The sequence below is a fragment of the Corvus moneduloides genome, chromosome W, assembly GCF_009650955.1.
Source record: "Corvus moneduloides isolate bCorMon1 chromosome W, bCorMon1.pri, whole genome shotgun sequence".
Lineage (NCBI taxonomy): Eukaryota > Metazoa > Chordata > Aves > Passeriformes > Corvidae > Corvus > Corvus moneduloides.
The window spans coordinates 6,311,653-6,329,505 of record NC_045510.1 but is presented as its reverse complement, the minus strand read 5'-3'; the positions used below and the strand labels follow the sequence as shown (position 1 = coordinate 6,329,505).

The 17,853-nt window shown below is 45.3% G+C and overlaps 1 protein-coding gene across 1 annotated transcript in view; it reads right to left on the bottom strand.

Moving 5' to 3' along the window:
* LOC116437454 (creatine kinase S-type, mitochondrial) overlaps positions 1-2,014 on the bottom strand; it is a 50,469-nt gene extending 48,455 nt beyond the window's left edge. Inside the window, exon 1 of the mRNA XM_032095099.1 lies at positions 1,845-2,014. Coding sequence (XP_031950990.1) covers positions 1,845-1,996 — 152 coding nt within the window. The 5' untranslated portion in view covers positions 1,997-2,014. The remainder of the gene's footprint in view (positions 1-1,844) is intronic.
* Positions 2,015-17,853: the final 15,839 nt, after the last annotated feature.

Here is a 17,853-nt window from a genome sequence, read left to right as displayed (position 1 = left end):
AAGCTGTGACCAGAGGAGGCGACGCACGGAGAACTGAGCGGCGCGGCCCGGCCCGGCCCGGCCCGCGCAGCCCCGAATGCGACCCTGGGAAAAGCGAGCAGGCACCAGCAGCCCCGACAATTCCAACACGGGAGCGACCGAAAGAGAGAGCAAAGACGCAGCGAGACAGAAAACAGCAGCCACTCGGAAAAAGGAAAAGATCATAGTAGCTAAGATCTTAGGGATAGTAAAATGGTATAATGTTAAGCAAAATTATGGTTTTATAACAAGGTGTGACAACCAGCAAGACATATTCCTGCATAGAACTGCTATTAAAAAGAATAACCCTGAAAAATGCATCCCAAGCTCGGGAGATGGAGAGGTGGTGGAATTCAAAATTATACAAGGTAGAAAAGGGTTACAAGCATCGCAGGTCACTGGGCCTGATGGTGTTCCTGTAAAAGGCAGTATATATGCAAAAAATCGTAGTCATGTTAGACAATATCTCCATTGTAAGCCCCCTCTACAGTCTCCCTTTCCTAATCCCACCTTTCCCTTTTACCCTATATCCTATTACCCCCAGTGTATTCCCAATCCGTTTTTTCATCCATGGTTTCCCTCAAAAAACCATACCTTTGCCAATTGTTTCCCCAAAAATCCCTTTCCAATGCCGAGTGGGGGAGGAAAAGGGGGAGGGAAGAAATTAAACCCTCTCCTGCCTCAGTTTCCCCACAAAGCATGCTCAGAGAGTCCTGTGTCCCTTCTGTCAGCCCTAAGATGTTCCAGAGAATCTGTTTGGACATTTAAAGACTCAGGAGGGTGGCTTGTTTTGTTTTGAAACTGTTCTTGTTATGTTTATCCAGTTGTTTTCATTCTCCTTTTATTAAAATAAAACGGGTGAAATGTTGGGGTCCCTTCCCCCTGCCATGTAGTCCTGGGAGAGGGGCCCTGGTGGGGAGGCACGGGGTTTCCCTGCCCCTGGTCAGCCTCATTCCCGATTGGTTGGTTTGTGTTTCCCTGCGCGGGCAAAGGACCCTTGGTCCCGTGACTGGAACAGTTCCTGGGCAGAGCTCCGGCCATGCGGCTGGAGAAATAAACATCTCTCTGAAACATCTATCAGGACTCTATCTGTCCATATATGTTTCCTTTCCACGGGACTCCTGGTTTGATATATGCATGTTACAGTATCCCCACTGCAACACTTTTATAATGGTTTATTTGAACTATCTGCCACAGGAAAAAAAAGTATGTCAAAGCCTGGTCCTTTTTGGGGGGGGGGGGTTGTTTTTTTTTTTCACAAATATGGCCAGCAAAGTCAACTTACATATTTGTAGTTAGTTTCTAATTATCAACCAACTAGGTTTTAAACAGAATTAGGAATATTTCAAGTTCAGTAGTTATAGAAGACATTTCTTTACTACTTGCATAATTAAAATGCTTTTATGCTTCCTAATATTAGAATCTATGCAATCAGCCAGTCCAATTGACATTGTAAACATTCAAGAGCTGACAAGATAAAATAAGGACTGATTTGGTGCTTTGCCAAAAAAATTGAACCATTTTTCAGGCTTGTAATTGTTTCGCAATGATTTTGTAAGTATGTTGATATGATCTAGCATCCTTATTTTCTATCCTTGAAGGCCATTGTCAGTGCTATCTAAAACTGGAGTTATTAATAAAGCCCACTGGGTTTTAGGTTGACAGTTAACAATCTGTATGCAGACACAGAGATGGTGTGTTTGAGTGAGGGAATAGGTGCTCTGCAGCTTTAATGGAGATCTTTCTCCCCCAAAGAGTTAAATGCTATGCCTAGCCCAGTTAGCTGGGCCCTATGCTCAGCTGACTACTTAACCCAAAGAGCTTACCTTGGAGGGAAGAGTTTTCGTTTTTCTTGAACAGTAGCCTTAACATTTTGCTTACTGAAGAGGTACCCAGCAGTTAGGATTCCTGTCCCTGCTGCTGCAAAGGATGCAGCAGCTGCACGGCCAGTCAGAAGACGACAGAATGTGCTAGCCATTTGTCTTGAAAGGACACAATTTCTAAAAGAGAAGACAACCTGAAATCAACACAGAAGACCTCAGGCAATGCAAATGAAAAATAAACCCTCACTTTTAACTGTAGTCCAATAAATGAAGCAATTAATTTTTATTATTGGTTTGCATTGAAACAGTGCATTAAGAAAAATGGTTAGAATTTGCTGTATTTATATATATATATATATATACCTCTGTTAGACTTGGAAATCAATTGATTTTTAGTGCTATATTGAGCATACAATTCTAAACCCAACAACACCCAGAGTATTTTAATTGTCTTAATGATTTAGGGCCATAATTGAATGCTTTAGCTTGCTTCATAGCAAAAATGCATTACACAGAGATGTCTTTCTGCTGACCAAAAAGGTGCAATATTGTAGTAAGAAATGGCAGACAAAAGCATTTAAAGTGAAAGGAATATTTTGGTGAAAGGGGTAAGATGAAAGGAGGTTGAAATCATATGGAGGTTATGAATATTTCATGGTATAATCAATTATATAATGATGATTGTAGATTGCATGGATTTGTGGCATGGAGTGAGATAAGGCATCCTGCAAAGTCAGAAGTATGAGTTCTATATTTTTATTGAAAATGTTTCCAGGTGACTGCTGTAAGTGGCTGTCCAGTCAGAAAAGTCAGATGTGGCAGGATATGGCATTAGGTAGGTGCTAAGTTTCAGTGCTATCACCTACAGAAACTCATGTGCCTTTTCATACTAGCCTGACCTGTTAAACACTGTGCTTTTTTTTCCATTTGAACAAAGTTGAAGTAGGCCAGAACTCATCAGCCTGAAAAAGAGAGAGTTTGGAGGAGGAATATGGTAAGGACCTAAGAATCCTGAGTGGCATGGGAAACATGGATAGAGATCAACTCTTCTTTGCCTTTTCCAATATAAGAATACAGTCCATTAAAGGCAATTAGTGGGAGCAACATTCAAAACAAAGGTAGGTGAATCTTTATGCAATCTCACAGAATCACAGAATATGGTGAGTTGGAAGGGACCTACAAGGATCATCGAGTCCAACTCCTGGCTGTGCACAGGATCATCCCCAGGAGTCACACACCATGTGCCTGACAGTATTGTCCAAATGCTTCTTGAATTCTGTCAGGCTTGGTGCTGTGACCACTGCCCTGTGGTGCCTGTTCCAGTGCCCAACCATCCTCTGGGTGAAGAACCTTTTTCTAATACCGAACCTAAACCTCCCCTGACACAACTTCAGGCTCTTCCCTTGGGTTCTGTCACTGGTCACCACAGAGAAGAGATCAGTGTCTGCCCCTCCTCTTCGCCTCACAAGGAAGTTGTAGAGTGCGATCAGGTCTCCCCTCAGTCTCTTCTTCTCCAGGCTTAACAGACCAAGAGACCTCAGCTGCTCCTCCTAAGGCTTCCCCTCAAGACTCTTCATCATCTTTGTTGCTCTCCTTTGGACACCCCCCTTCTCAAAGGCTGATGTATATGCAAGACATTCACATGGGTTCAACAGGAGACTGAACAAGTACATGGAAGAAATGCATTGTGAGCTTTAAACAGACACATGAAAACAGGCTAACAGAATTCCCTGATCTGAAAATATCTGAAAGCTATGAGAGTATCAAGGAATATCACATTTGTTCTGCTCTCTTCTCTGAGCATCAATTTATGGCCATTGTTGGACAGAGTACTAGGTTATGAAGACCCCTGGTCTGGATCAGTACTATTGTTCTTGACATTTAGATTACTATGGAAGTATACAATCATCTTTCAGAACAACAAACATGACTAAAGAAAGCAAAGTAAGATGACTTCTTCAAGCCACAAGGTGTCACTTAGAGGCACATTATAAGTAGCATTTTCTGGATCAGTGTGGAAAGATGGCTGGGGGTAAAATTAGAGGAAACTGAGAAGTTATATTCACATCCTAAGAGAAGTTATAATGGTACAGAAATTATAGGGTAAAATACAGTTGCTGCTCCCTAAATGGAATGTGGTTGGCATGCTCGAGACCTATTCTGCAATGATTCCCCATACACACACACAATCTGCAACCATAGCGCCTGCTAAGGGGGATGGAACAGAGGGTGTAGTGGAGTGGAAACACCGCAGCCAGGCTGTATTGAAATCCTTGCAGGGAGGGGAGCTCAATTGTACTTTGCAGCTGATAAACCACATAGCACCTGTCAACCAGGGGAGATAGGAGATGTCTTACTGCTGAGCCAACAACTGTGGTGAAATTGTTCTCCCCAGATGAACTTGGGTCATTATAGTCTAATTGTAATGTTAGAGCACACCTCCATCACAAAGTTACCCACCTCCAAGGTACAACCACCCCTCACTGGGAATGTGCTCTATATTTTTTTGACTGTATCTTTAAAAGTGAAGCAAGAGAATTTTACACCACTCAGTAACAAAGGTATGCATGACTAGAGTCACTCAAGCTCCACTTAAAAACAAAGAAATAGTATAAAAGTAAGTCACGAATGGGGAGGGAAGTTAGGGAAAACTCCATCCTAACTGCTAGGATCAGTCGATGGGCTGAACCTGTCTTCTCTCCCATAGGGATGTCTGTTGGGTAGGAACCATATTCTATGTGCACTGAATACTTTTACAGGGGATTAGAGCTTGTCTGTGTGTTGCTTTGAATATGTTTTTGCAGTCGGAAACTATCACTGACAATCCTCGAACCTTAACCTGTCACAATTTTCTATTAATAAAGAGTGTTATTCCATAAGCTGTTAGTGTGAGTCCTTCATGGGTGCTGGAAATCGCTGGCAGCGGGGAACATACTCAAATACAATGGAAGGCCCACTGAAGGGTCATAAAGCGGGAAGACCCACTGAGAGGTCTCCCTTATGCTGTTGGCATATCTCCCTGAATAAATCAGTTGAATTGCCCTCCAATCCAGCAGGACTGTTCAGTGAAGGGTCCCCATAAGGGGATGCTGACAGACTGGTCGGGCACAAGGGTCTCAGCTTTCCTGGGGCACTGACAGACAAATTAAATATTAAGGGTTGAGGAAATCTCCCTTTTTCACATGACAATCAGTCTTGAGGCACCAAACTAGGATTATGTTTGTCTCTCAAGAAATGGAGATATTTCATTCTTCAAGACAAAGAGAGAATCTCCTTTGTATTTATACCGCATGTACTGCACAAAACTTTAAAATAAGAATAAACATAAAGGATTTCAAATTTAGAGGCATTGCTGCAATTCAATAATGTTCTTAGTTTGAGGAGTAGGGGGGTAGAGGGAGGGCTCTTTTAAAGATGAAAATGTGTAGAGCCTGCCTCATGACATGTTCCTATAAAATTCCTGTAGTATGTTTTCAGTGAGCTAGGGAAGAGAGAGCTGTTTAGAGAGAGGAAGTTATTGTGGGCAACATTGCTCTGGGAAGATAATCCAGGAACATACTTACCAGGAATTTGTGTTAATTATTCCCAGCAGTATGTTCACAGTGCAGCTATGGTTTTGGGATTATGTCTAGAGTACAGGAGACCTTGGAGTTTAACAGAGAAAATGGCCCATTCTATAAAAGGCTGAAGAAAAGAATGCATATTTTTTCTTCCTATGAATTTGACTTGCAAAGCAATATCTACTTTGAACTTCAGTCATGATATGTCAGATGAGAAATACAGGAGATGTGTTTCAGATTTCATAGAATTGTATAATACTAGGTACCTCAAGGATCTTCTGGTCTGACTTTTCTTGGCAAAAGCAAGGTCTAGACCAGATGGCTCAGCACCCTGTCCAGCCAAATTGTAAAAGTGCCCAATGTTGGAGAATCCACCACTTCCCTGGGGAGATTATTCCAATAGTTGATCGTTCTCACTGTGAAAAATTTTCTTCTTGTGTCCAATCAGAATCTCTCCAGGAGTAACTTGTATCCATTACCCCTTGTCTTTTACATGTAACTCCTTGTAAAAAGAGTCTCCATCTTCTTTGTAGTCATTCTTTAAATACTGGAACATGGTGATAAGGTGTCCCCTAAGCCTTCTCTTCTCAGGGCTGAACCAACCCAGTTGTCTCAACCTTTCCTCATATGGCAGGCTTCCCACTCCTTTGATCATCTTTGTGTCCCTTTTGTGGACCCTCTCTGTCTTGTCCACATCTTTTGAGTAGTGGGGACTGGACACAGTATTCCTGGTGTGGCACTGAGTAGAGTGGGATAATGACTTCATCACCTCTGCTGGTTGATGCAAACCAGCATTCTGTTGGCTTTCTTTGCCACAGCAGCACACTGATCACTCATATTGAGCTTTTTGTCCACCAGAATCCCCAGGACCCTTCCCACAGAGCTGCTCTCCAGCCAGGTAGATCCCAGCCTGTGCTGTACTCCTGGATTATGTTTTCCCAGGTGCAAGACCTTACACTTGTCCTTGTTGAACTTCATAAGGTTCTTGTCAGTCCACTCTTTCAGCCTATCCAGGTCTTCCTGCAGGGTGGATCTCCCTTATGAGGTGTCTACTTCCCCACTCAGTTTGGTATCATTGGCAAACACTTGATCCCATCATTATCCAGATCACTTATGAAGATATTAAACAGCATTGGGCCCAATATCGATTCCTGAGGGACCCCACTTGTGACAGGTTGCCAGTTTGAAAAGGAACTATTTACCACAACCCTCTGGGTGTGGCCTGTCAGCCAGTTCCCCACCCACCACACAGACAACTTGTCTAGACCATAATGCATCAATTTCTCTAAAAAGAGTCTGCATGAAACTGTATCAAAAGCCTTGAAGAAATCCAGGTAGATGGCATCCACTGCTCATCCCATATCAACCGAGCAGGCTACTTTGTCATAGAAGATGATCACATTTGTCAAACACGATTTGCCCTTAGCGAATCCGTGCTAGTTTTCCCAATCCCGTGCTTCATCTGAGTTGTGATAGCCCTCAGAAGGATTCGTTCCATAACTTCCTCAGGGACTGAAATAAGACTGATGGGCCTATAATTTCCTGGATCCTCCTTTAAGCCCTTCTTGTAGATAGGGGTGACATTAGCCCTCTTACAGTTTTCTGGCACATCCCCTGATCTCCACAAGTTCTCAAACATCATAAAGAGTGGCCTCACAATGACATCAGACATCTTTAACACCCTCGGGTGGATATTTGCAGAGCTCATCGATTTGCAGGGGCCAAGCTCCTGTAATAGTTCACACGCCAACTCTTCCTTCACTGATTCTGGGTCTCTGTTTGCATCAGCCTAGACTTTTGTTCCCAGGTCCTGGGGCTGCACAGTGCTGGTAAAGACAGAGATGAAGAAAATGTTGAAAACTGTGGATGCTAAAAAGTTTGGGGCAGAGGAATTTTCCAGCTGCTGCACAATTTTGTGAAGTTTTTCTTTCTCATGCTTTAGCTGAGAAACAGTGAAAGATGGTTTTGTAAACTAATTCTCTATCTCTGCACCTGCAAGTTGTTATGGTTCACTAGAGAAAATATTTTGAAAGGGTGTTAGAGAACCTCAGCCAATCTCTCTATGGGGTGGCTGGTCAAGCAACCAATCATATCATGCTCTCTTACGTACAAAGGCATATAAACCTAGCTTGTATTTAATAAAGGAATTCCATTTTCTCCTTGGACTTGTGTCGTGATTCTGGCCGTTCCTTGGTACAACAGCGACAGAGAACCTCTGCCTTTTCAGCATTTTTGGTAACTAATTCACATCTCCTGTTTAACAGTGGACCAGTATTTTCCGCTTCTGCTTGTTGGTTATGTATCTGAAGAACCCTTTTTTATGTTTTTTGACATCTCTGGCTGATTTCAATTCTAACTGCATCTCTACTCACCCTGGCAATGCTCTTGTAATTCTCAACATGTATAAGCCTGCTTTTCCATCTTTGGTATCCTTCACTTTTGGTTTTGAGCAGATTCAGAAGCTTGCAGTTAAGCTAAGAGTCTCTTTCTCCGCCTACTTCCCTTACCTTTAAAGGGGATGAACTGTCTTTGTGCTTCCAGGAGAGTGTTCCTGAAAAACTCTGAGCACTCGCTGGCTCCTTTATCCTCCATGGAAGCTTCCCACAGAATCCCTCCCAAATGAGCTCTGAGTGAGCTGAAGTTTGCTCTTCTAAAATCTAAAACCTTTGTCTTAGTATTAACTTTAAGCATGGTCAGCTGGATCCCAAACTTCATAATATTGTGATCACTGCAGCCAAGGCTATCCCCTCATTCCTGGTTGGCACATCCAACATTTGTATGAGGAAGCAGTTCTCTATGTATTCCAGGGATTTGATGGATGGCATGTGAGCTGCTGTATTGTTCTTCCAACAAATGTCAGGATAGTTGAAGTTATCCATAAAAAACAGGTTCTGTTGGGCCAAAGCTTGCTTAAGTGACCCAAATATTGCTTTGTTGGTCTTAGCATCTTGGTTTGGAGGTCAGTACTAGATGTCTACTGTAAGATCACCCCTTGGAGACAACTCCTCTAATCTTGACTCAGAGGCATTTGATAAGGCTTCCACAGGCATTGTAGTTGACTTTTATACATTCAAGGTTCTCCTTAATATAGAGCACGACTCCTCTTCTTCCCTGCCTGTATTTACGAAACAGCCTATAGCCATCCATTGTTAATCCCCAGTCATGTAAGTTGTCCCACCATGTTTCAGTTATTCCTATGATATCATAACTTTCTAACTGGATGCAGAGCTCCAGTTCCTCCTGTTTGTTCCCCAAGCTGTGTGCATTGGTATACATACATTTGAGGTCTTCTGGTTCTCATCGTGGGAGGCAGCTAGACAGGTGGAACCCATTCCTCCCTAATAAGCTATAGTCATTGAAGAATGTCCTGTAATAAAAGTCAAAACCTTCACAGAGGCACTAGCCAAAAAGCTAGAAGTTGATTTGAATTATACATTTATTTCTGTCTGTAATCGTAAAATGAAGGAAAAGATAACTTGGGCACCAATACTTTTTGCTTGCACCCCCAGGGCTCTGTAGTCTTCCCCCATTCTGCCCAGGTTCTGGCTCGCAGTGTTAAGCTATAGTGTTAGCTATGTGTCTTGGTTAAGGACAATTTAAAGTTGAACACTAAAATGAGTTATCTCCCCTTAGTTTCAACTAATCCCTTTCCACTAATAAGGAAAAACAAAATATGAGTAGATATGAGTGAAAACATAGCAGTTTACTAACAAGCAAAACAGCAAAGGGAAAATGGCATCAGCTCTCTCCCCCAAGATGGTGTGCTCCAGTCTACTGCGCCAGTCTGGGAGACAAAGGGAGAAAGATGGCGGACAAAAAAAACCCCCTTCCCGGAAGGTAGGACCTTATGGACCAGTTCTAGTGGCAGATGAAGAATTACCGGAGTGTGTGGAGTCAGCTCTGCTGCTCGCCGCTTCCTCCTGCCACCTGCTGGACTCCGCCGGTGTTGGTGCTGCTGTCATACACACTGCGGGTGTGTTGGGGGGAGAAGAACTGGTCTGTCAGCACTGAGACAGGGTGGCCTGGCCCCAGGGACTGACTCAAGCTTTGCGCTGCTGATAGGGTTTGCAAAATTCACTCTGAAACAGTTTCTAATTGTGAAATGCAGTTTTTCTGAGTTGCTACTGTTGCAAGCCCAGAAACCTGCCCAAAACAACCCCCTCCAAAGTGGAGCCTCTGCCTTCAAAAGCCACCAAGCAAAAGAGGAAGTCAGCTTGGGTGCCTTGACCTTTCAAAGGGACCAGCACTGCCCGACTGTCCTGCAATTCCAGTTCTGGCTGTACCACTGGGCCTTAAACACTAACAATTCTTGGGCACAGATAGATATAGAATACAATAAAATTTTGGATTACCTAGGACATTATGCTCATCTGCTTTTGGGCCCTACATTACTGTTGTCTCAGTACTCCAAGCACCATCTCATGAAGACAGTCAGAAATTACACCTTTACCCTTTTCTCCTCAGAGAGATAACTTGAGGAGGTACACTAGGAAGCTTAGCTGCCTACCAGGGTTAAACCCAAATCCATCTGTCTATCCCTCAAATTCATCTCTCTCCAATTCAGGGGCAAGAATGTGATAGGAGACTGTGTCAAAGGCCTTACAGATGTCCAGATATTTGATATCTGTAGCTCTTCCTTTGTCCGCTGATGCAGTCACTCCATCATATAAGGGTACTAGATGAGTCGGTCATTATTTGCCCTTGGTGAAGCCATGTTGGCTGTCTCTAATCACTTCCCTGACTTCTATATGGCTTCAGCCTAACTTCTAGGAAGATCTATTCCATGATCTTCCCAGCCACAGAGGTGAGGCTGACAGGTCTGTAGTTCCCAGTCCTCTTTTTTAACCTTTTTAAAAATGGGTGAAATGTTTCCCTTTTTCCAGTCACCTGGGACTTCACCTGACTGCCAGGACTTTTCAAATATCATGGAGAGTGTCTTTGCAACTACATCTGCCAGTTCCCTCAGAACTCTGGGAAGCATCTTGTTGGGGGCCATGGACATGTGTGTGTTCAAGTCCCTCAGGTGGTCTCAAACTTGATCTTCTCTTACAGTTGGAGGGACTGCATCCCCTCATCCACTCAAGAGGTATGGGAAGAGATTACCATTGAAGGCTGAGGCAATGTACTAGCTTGAAAACAAACTAGTGGGAGACACCAAGTCAGAATAACAATTTAATAAGGAAATTAGGGAAAAAAAAAAAAAAAGAAAAAAAAGGCAGAAAACACTGGGTTATACTGACAGAGTCAGGATACAACCTGACACCCTGTTAGTCAGGGTGGCGGTAGCAGTCCAATAAAATGGTGGCTGCAGTCCTCCTGAAGTGGTGGATGTGGTTCTGTTGAAGTGATGATCCTGTAGAAAAGGTCTGCTCTTCCTCAGAAGGTCCAGTGGTGGCTATGTAGCTCCTGTCCTCTGGAAATCCAGTGGAAAGGGATCTCTGTGGTGTTTGGAATCACAGATTATATCCAGGATGGAATGCTTGGTTCCTCCTTCTGGGTGGAGCATCTCACAATGGGATGATGAGTCATGAGGCAAGGCATTGATGGGCCATTAACAGAAAATAGTCCGAAGGGAGGAGGCAAGGAAACACTGCCCCACCTGGTTTCAACAGCTCATGAGGATGGTAATAGAATACACTGCAACCCAGGACAGGCAAAAATTTATTGAGTACCTCAGCCTTTTCCTTGTCCATTGTTACCAGTTTGCTAGTCATGTCCATCAGAGGGGGTACACTTTGGCATTCCTTTTCTGGCTGATATACCTGTAGAAGCCCTTATTATTCTTTGTGTCCCTTGACAATTTCAGCCATACCTTGACCGTCCTGACCCCATCCCTACACAACTGGGAAATGTTCCTGTACTCTTCTGAGAATACCTGTCCCTGCTTCCACTGCCTGTGCATTTCCTTCTTGTTCTTTAGTTTGACCAGCTGTCAGAGACTGGAAAAGATTGATGTCTTGAGACATTTTGGGATGCTTGGAATGCCTCTGTGTGTGTGCAGTTTCACAGCAGGTCCTATTGACTAACTCTTTGAACAGCTGGAAGTTTGCTTTCCTAAAGTTCGGGGTCTTGACTTTACTCTTTGCCTGACCCATATACCTTAGGACTGCGAACTCTACAAGCACATGATCACTGTAGCCCAGGCTGCCTCCAATGCTGATGTCACCAATCAGCTCACTTTTGTTGGTGACCATCAGGCCCAGTATTGCATCCCCTCTGGTACGGCTGTCTATTACCTGGCTTACAAAGTTATCCTTGATGTACTCCAGGAGTCTCCTGGATTGCCTTCAGCTCACCGTGATACTTCTCTGGCAGATGTCGGGGTGGTTGAAATCCCCCAGCAGGACAAGAGCCTGCAAACACGATGCCTCCTGTAGCTGGAGCAAGAAGGCTTCATTAATAGGCTCCCCTTGATGGGGCGGCCTGTAGTAAACACCAACCATAGGGTTCCCTTTGTTGCTTTGGTCGCTAATTCTTACCCATAAGCTTTCAACTTGCCCATGGCTATTCTTCAAAGACAACTTTTCACAATCTATCAATTTCTTGACAGAGGACAACTCCTCCACCCCTCCTTCCTTGCCTGTCCCTTCTGGAAAGCCTGTCACCATTGGAAGTTGGTGATAGCACACCAGTCATGATATTCGTCCCACCAAGTTTCAGTAATGGCCATCAAAGGAGAAGGTGAGTTGAGTCAGTTGGCAGAAGTGAAAGCTGTTCAACGGGCCCTAGACATTACTGAATAAGAAAAGTGGGCAGTATTCTATCTCTCTACTGACTCATGGATGATGCAAAATGAACTATGAGGTTGGCTACAGCAGTAGAAGATGACCTATTGGCAGCACAGAGGTAAACCTATCTGGGCTGATGCATTGTGGCAGGACATTGCTGCCCAGGTAGAGAACCTTGCTGTAAAGGTATGTCATGTAGATGCTCATGTGCCTAAGAACTGGGCTACTGAAGAACATTGAAACAAACAGATAGACAAGGTTGTAAAATTGAAGTGGTTCAGATGGACCTGGATTGGGAGTATAAGGATGAGGTATTTGTAGCTCAGTGGGTCCATGCAACATCTGCACATCTAGGAAGAAATGCAACATACACATCCAGGGATGGGCCTGAACACTGAAGCCATCACACAGGTTTTCCATTGTTGGGGTTTTAAGAGGTCTAGTTTTTTTCTGTTAAAGGAATTTTCCCCCAAACTGTTACCAAGATACAAATCGCTGGGTGCTTAAGAGAAAACAAAAGACCTGGCTGCTCCTTTTGTTTCACCTGCGTGTGTGGGCAGTTGGGTCTCAGCGTTCGGAGAGAGAGGAGCTGCTGGTTCTTTTCGGCCGCTTTTCTTTCTGCTGGAAACAACACTGGGATCCCAAAGCCACCTTCCCTGCCCCGCTGGAGGCCGGGCTGTGGCCGCCATGCCCCGCCGCTGCTTCAAGCCTTCGCTACATTGTAGCCGTGCTCACCCTGCCTGCCTAGACCTCCGGGGGGTTCCCCGCTTGGATACATTGTGTCTGCCACCCGGGATTTGTGTTCATCCCTGCCGCTCCAGCCTGCCGTTCCAGCCCGCCGTTCCAGCCCGCCGCTCCAGCCTGCCGTTCCAGCCCGCCGTTCCAGCCTGCCGTTCCAGCCTGCTGTTCCCGAGGGTCTGGCCAGGGGTTTGTGAAGCCTTTGTTCCATCCGTCCCCGGGACCCCAGACCACCGGCGCCGCGTGTTCCCCGAGCTCGCTCCGGAGCACCCCCTGCAGCCGCGGGGGAACCATCGCACCTGCCCTGCTCACCGGGAGCCGCCAGCGCCCCTGCCGGCTGCAACCAGAACTGCACCCGAGGGGAAAAGGTCCTGACAGCCGAGAAGGCTGGGACTGGGTTTGTGGTTCTGTTTGCTGTTACTGCCATAGTTATTGTTGCTTGTTTGACTGGTTATATATATAATAGTAAAGAACTGTTATTCCTATTTCCCACATCTTTGCCTAAAAGCCCTTGATTTCAAAATTATAATAACTCAGAGGGAAAGGGGTTACATCTGCCATTCCAAGGGAGGCTTCTGCCTTCCTTAGCAGACACCTGTCTTTCAAACCAAGACATCCATGAAAGCAAAACATGCACCATAATCAAGCAAGCCAAGTAAAGCCTCTCTGGTATAGGGAACGTGTTGGGGTCCCTTCCCCTGCCATGTAGTCCTGGGAGAGGGGCCCTGGTGGGGAGGCACGGGGTTTCCCTGCCTCTGGTCAGCCTCATTCCCCATTGGTTGGTTTGTGATCCCCTGCACGGGAAAAGGACCCTTGGCCCCGTGACTGTAACAGTTCCTCGGCAGAGCCCCGGCCATGCGGCTGAGGAAATAAACATCTCTGAAACATCTATCAAGAATCTGTCTATATGTATTTCTTTTCCACGGGACTCCTGGTTTGATATATGCATGTTACAGTATCCCCGCTGTAACAGGAACGATGGCTACAATACCAATATGGGGAGGCCTGGAAGATCAAGTATATCACACTGCCATGAATCCACCAAGGCAAGCACTGCATGATTACCCTGATGGAGGTGATCGGCGGAGGGTTCAAAACACCCTGTAACTAATATCACTGCTTGAAACACCATCCTGATCCTTGTAAAGCAAGTTCTGTGACAGCACAGCACCCCAGAAAGAATTGAGTCAGACAACAGGACTCATTTCCAAAGCAACTTCATGAACACCTGGGCCAGGAAACATGGCATTGATCATAGTTTCATAGAATAGTTTGGGTTGGAAGGGACCTTGAAAGGTCATCTAGTCCAACACCCCTGCAATGGGCAGGGACATCTTCAACTAGATCAAGTTGCTCAGAGCCCTGTCTGACCTGATCTTGAATGTTTCCAGGGATAGGGCATCTACCACCTCTCTGGGCAACCTGTTCCAGCATTTTGCCAAACAAGATTGTATGTACTACGTTCCCTATCATGAACCAGCTTCTGAAAACACTGAAGGATACAATGGACTGTTAAAGACTGTACTGAAAGCAATAAGTGCTGGAACATAGAAGCATTGGGATGCAAATTTATCAAAGCCACTTGGCTGGTTAATACCAGAGAATCAAATAACTGACCGGGCCCTGCCCAAACAAAACTCCTATGTGCTGTAGAAGGAGATAAGGTCCCTGTAGTACATGTAGGGAACTGGCTGGGAAAGATATCATGGGCAAATCCAATCGTGAGATTGCTTTCAGTCAAGGACCCAGATATAAATTTTGGATAATGAGGGATGGTAGGGAAATCTGTTGTGCACCTCAAGGAGATTTAACCCTAGGGGAAAATAATGCATGATTTGAGTTGTATATTAGAGGAAGTACAACAGCAGGAATCACCTGAACCAACAGAGAATAAGCCTTGCAAGAAACCAAGCAAGTACAGCAGTGACCCAATCTGAGCTGGATTTAGCATCCAATAACTCAACATAACATGCAATCTCTCTTGTCCTGAGTGACCAGCATAATGAATGGAGCCTGAATCACAGACTAAGTGAACTCAATGGACATTTTATGGACATTTTATGGACATTTTACAGGGGAGGCCCATTGTCGTGGGTTAGCAAGCTGTCATAGGTTAGCAAGCATAGTCCCGGAAGGGACGTCCTTGCTAAGGGGTGCTTACAGTTTCCTCTGGGAACTGATAGAACCTATCAGCTGGCCAGTTTGAATATGGACAATTCTCTAAGCCACTTAAAGTTGTGATCACCTCTGTTATCCACATTTAAGAACAGGCAAACTCCCCCTCCAAGCTCTCTCTCGTTTCCGGCGCTGGGACAGGTGGCTGCGGGCCCCGTGTGGGGGCCAGCGGGCCCGGCCAGGCCCTGCTTGGGCCAGGCCGGGCCGGGCCACGGCCATCCTGAAGCCAATGGACCTGTTCCAGCCGTGGAACCCCCCCCACTGCCTTGCCGTGGGCAGCCGGAGCGGCTCGGCTCTCCCCCCTCTCCACTGCGATAAGAAAAATTCAACATTCCAGCTGCAAAGCTGCAAGGCCGAGGTGAGATTAACCCTTTTATTGCTGTGAAGAGCTGAAAACCTGAGGGAAGAGAGAGGAGATGCTTAAAGCTGAAATTCTGTTGTGAAGCTATGATATATCAGAGTATCCTGTTGTAATTTCATGAAGATATGGGGGGTGGAGTGTTCAACTCGTAAGCAAAAGCACCTGCGCTCAGATAGGCAGATGCTGACGCAGCTGTAATTGCATGAGAAGTTTGGACAGGGAGAGATGAACCAGATGAGGACTTTTGCTCCAAACGGGAAAGGAGAAACCTCAGTCCCTAGAGATACTCCCAGAGATAGTCCTAAAGATGAAGATGATGAAGACCCTTTGCTCCCAGGGAAGGAGAAGGGCCTCTGCTTTTGTTTCTGAACGGCTCAACCTTAAAATTGTACCCCAAAAAACTTCAAGAGTGGACCCTCGAAAGCAGTTGCGGGAAAAGCTGCAAGTTGGGGGAAAGGACTCACACGCAGGCAGAGAGACTCCTCTTCCTAAATGGACTGAACAATATTTGGAAGTGGGCGGCTGTCTCGTTGTGATAATGTTTTCATAGCATGAGCAAGAAGAGACTTCTCTTTCTAAATGGACTGAACAAGGTTATTGTGGAAGTGGTAAACAGACTGAACATCTTAAGGGTTGTCTTTTCACATTGTCAGTGGGAGAAGGGAGGAAGGTGGGGGGAGGAGGAGAGTTCTGAAGGTGGTATAATTTTTTTTCCTTCTTTTAGGTCTGTTAATAAACTTCTTTATATTCTTTCAAGTTTGGTGCCTGTTTTGCATTTCTCCTAATTCTTATCTCACAGCAGATAAACAGTAATGAGTATTTTGGACCAAACCACTACACAAGCATAGTCCCGGAAGTGATTTTCTTGCAAAGAGGTTCTGACAGCTTCCTCTATGACCTGACAGAACCTATCAACTGGCTAGTTTGAATATTGGCAACTTTTTAATCCACTTAGAACTTTGACCGCCTCTGTGGTCCACATTTAAGAATGGACAAACCCCGGGAAGCTGGCTCTCTTGCTTCCGGCTGGGGGACTGGTAACTGGGCTGGGCCCATACAGGGCCCAGCGGGCCCTGCCGGGCCCTGCCAGGACCTGCTTGGGCCGGGCCCAGGCTGGGACACAGCCATCCTGGAGCCGATGGGCCCTGTTCCACCCACGGCCTCCCCCAGCCCTGCTATGTGCAGACAGCGCGGTCTGGCTTCCCCCCTCCAGTGCGGCCGAAGATTCAGCTGAAGCTGCCCTGCTGTCCGGCAAAGATCATGTGACCAGCAGCGATAAGCGAAATTCCAGCTGCAAGGCCTGGGTGAGATTAACCCTTTTAATGCTGTAAGTGCTGCAGACATTAAGAAAGAAGAGCTGAAATCCTGAGGGAGGAGAAAGAGGAGATGCTTAAAGCTGAAATTCTGTTGTAAAGCTATGGTGGTGATGGACTATGCTATATCAGAGTACCCGTTGTAATTTCATGAAAGCATGGGGGGTGGAGCGTTCAACTTGTACTTGTGAGCAAAAGCACCTGTGCTGGAATAAGTAAATGCTGAAGCAGCTGTAATTTGATGAGAAGTTTGAACAGGGAGAGATGGAAGCGGTGAGGACTTTTGCTCCAATCGGAAGGAGAAGACCTCTGTTCCTAGAGATACTCCCAGAGATAGTCTTAGAGATGAAGATGATGAGGACCCTTTTCTCCCAGGAAAGGAGGAGGGCCTCTATTCTTAGACATGAAATGCTCCCAGAGATGGGTGAAGAGAACCTTTGTTTTTGAACAGCTCATCCTTAAAATGGTACCCCAGTAGCTCAAGATTGGACCCTTGAAAGCAGTTGTGGGAAAAGCTGCAAGTTGGGGGAAGGGACTCTCACATGCGAGCAGAGAACCAACCCGGGTGGCTGTCTCGTTGTGATACTGAGCCATGAGAGAACCTCTTGTGGAGATGTCTCCATAGCATGAGCAAGAGAGACTCCTCTCCCTAAGTGAACTGAACAAGGTTATTATGGAAGTGGTAAACAGACATCTCAAGGTGGTAAACATCTCAAGGGTTTTTTTACAGTGGGAGAAGGGGGAAAGGTGGGGGGAGGAGAAGTGTTCTGAAGGTATGGTATGATTTTATTTTATTTTTTTCCCTTCTTTTAGGTCTATTAATAAACTTCTTTATATTCTTTAAAGTTTTGTGCCTGCTTTGCTTTCTCCTAATTCTTATCTCACAGAAGGTAAATAGTAATGAGTATTTTGGACCAAACCACTACACTCTAAATGGTGTTTCTGCCTGGTTTTCGAACTGAACCAGCTACACCCATAGACTAAGGGAATGATATCTGTGTGTATAGCAAGAGACAGGAAGGGGGAGTGGTGATTAATGAGGATGTATCGGATAGTGTGGGACCCAAGCATGACATAAATGGTATGGAATAATGTATAGAGGTTGTACTGTATTTGACTGAAGTGGAGTTAACTTTC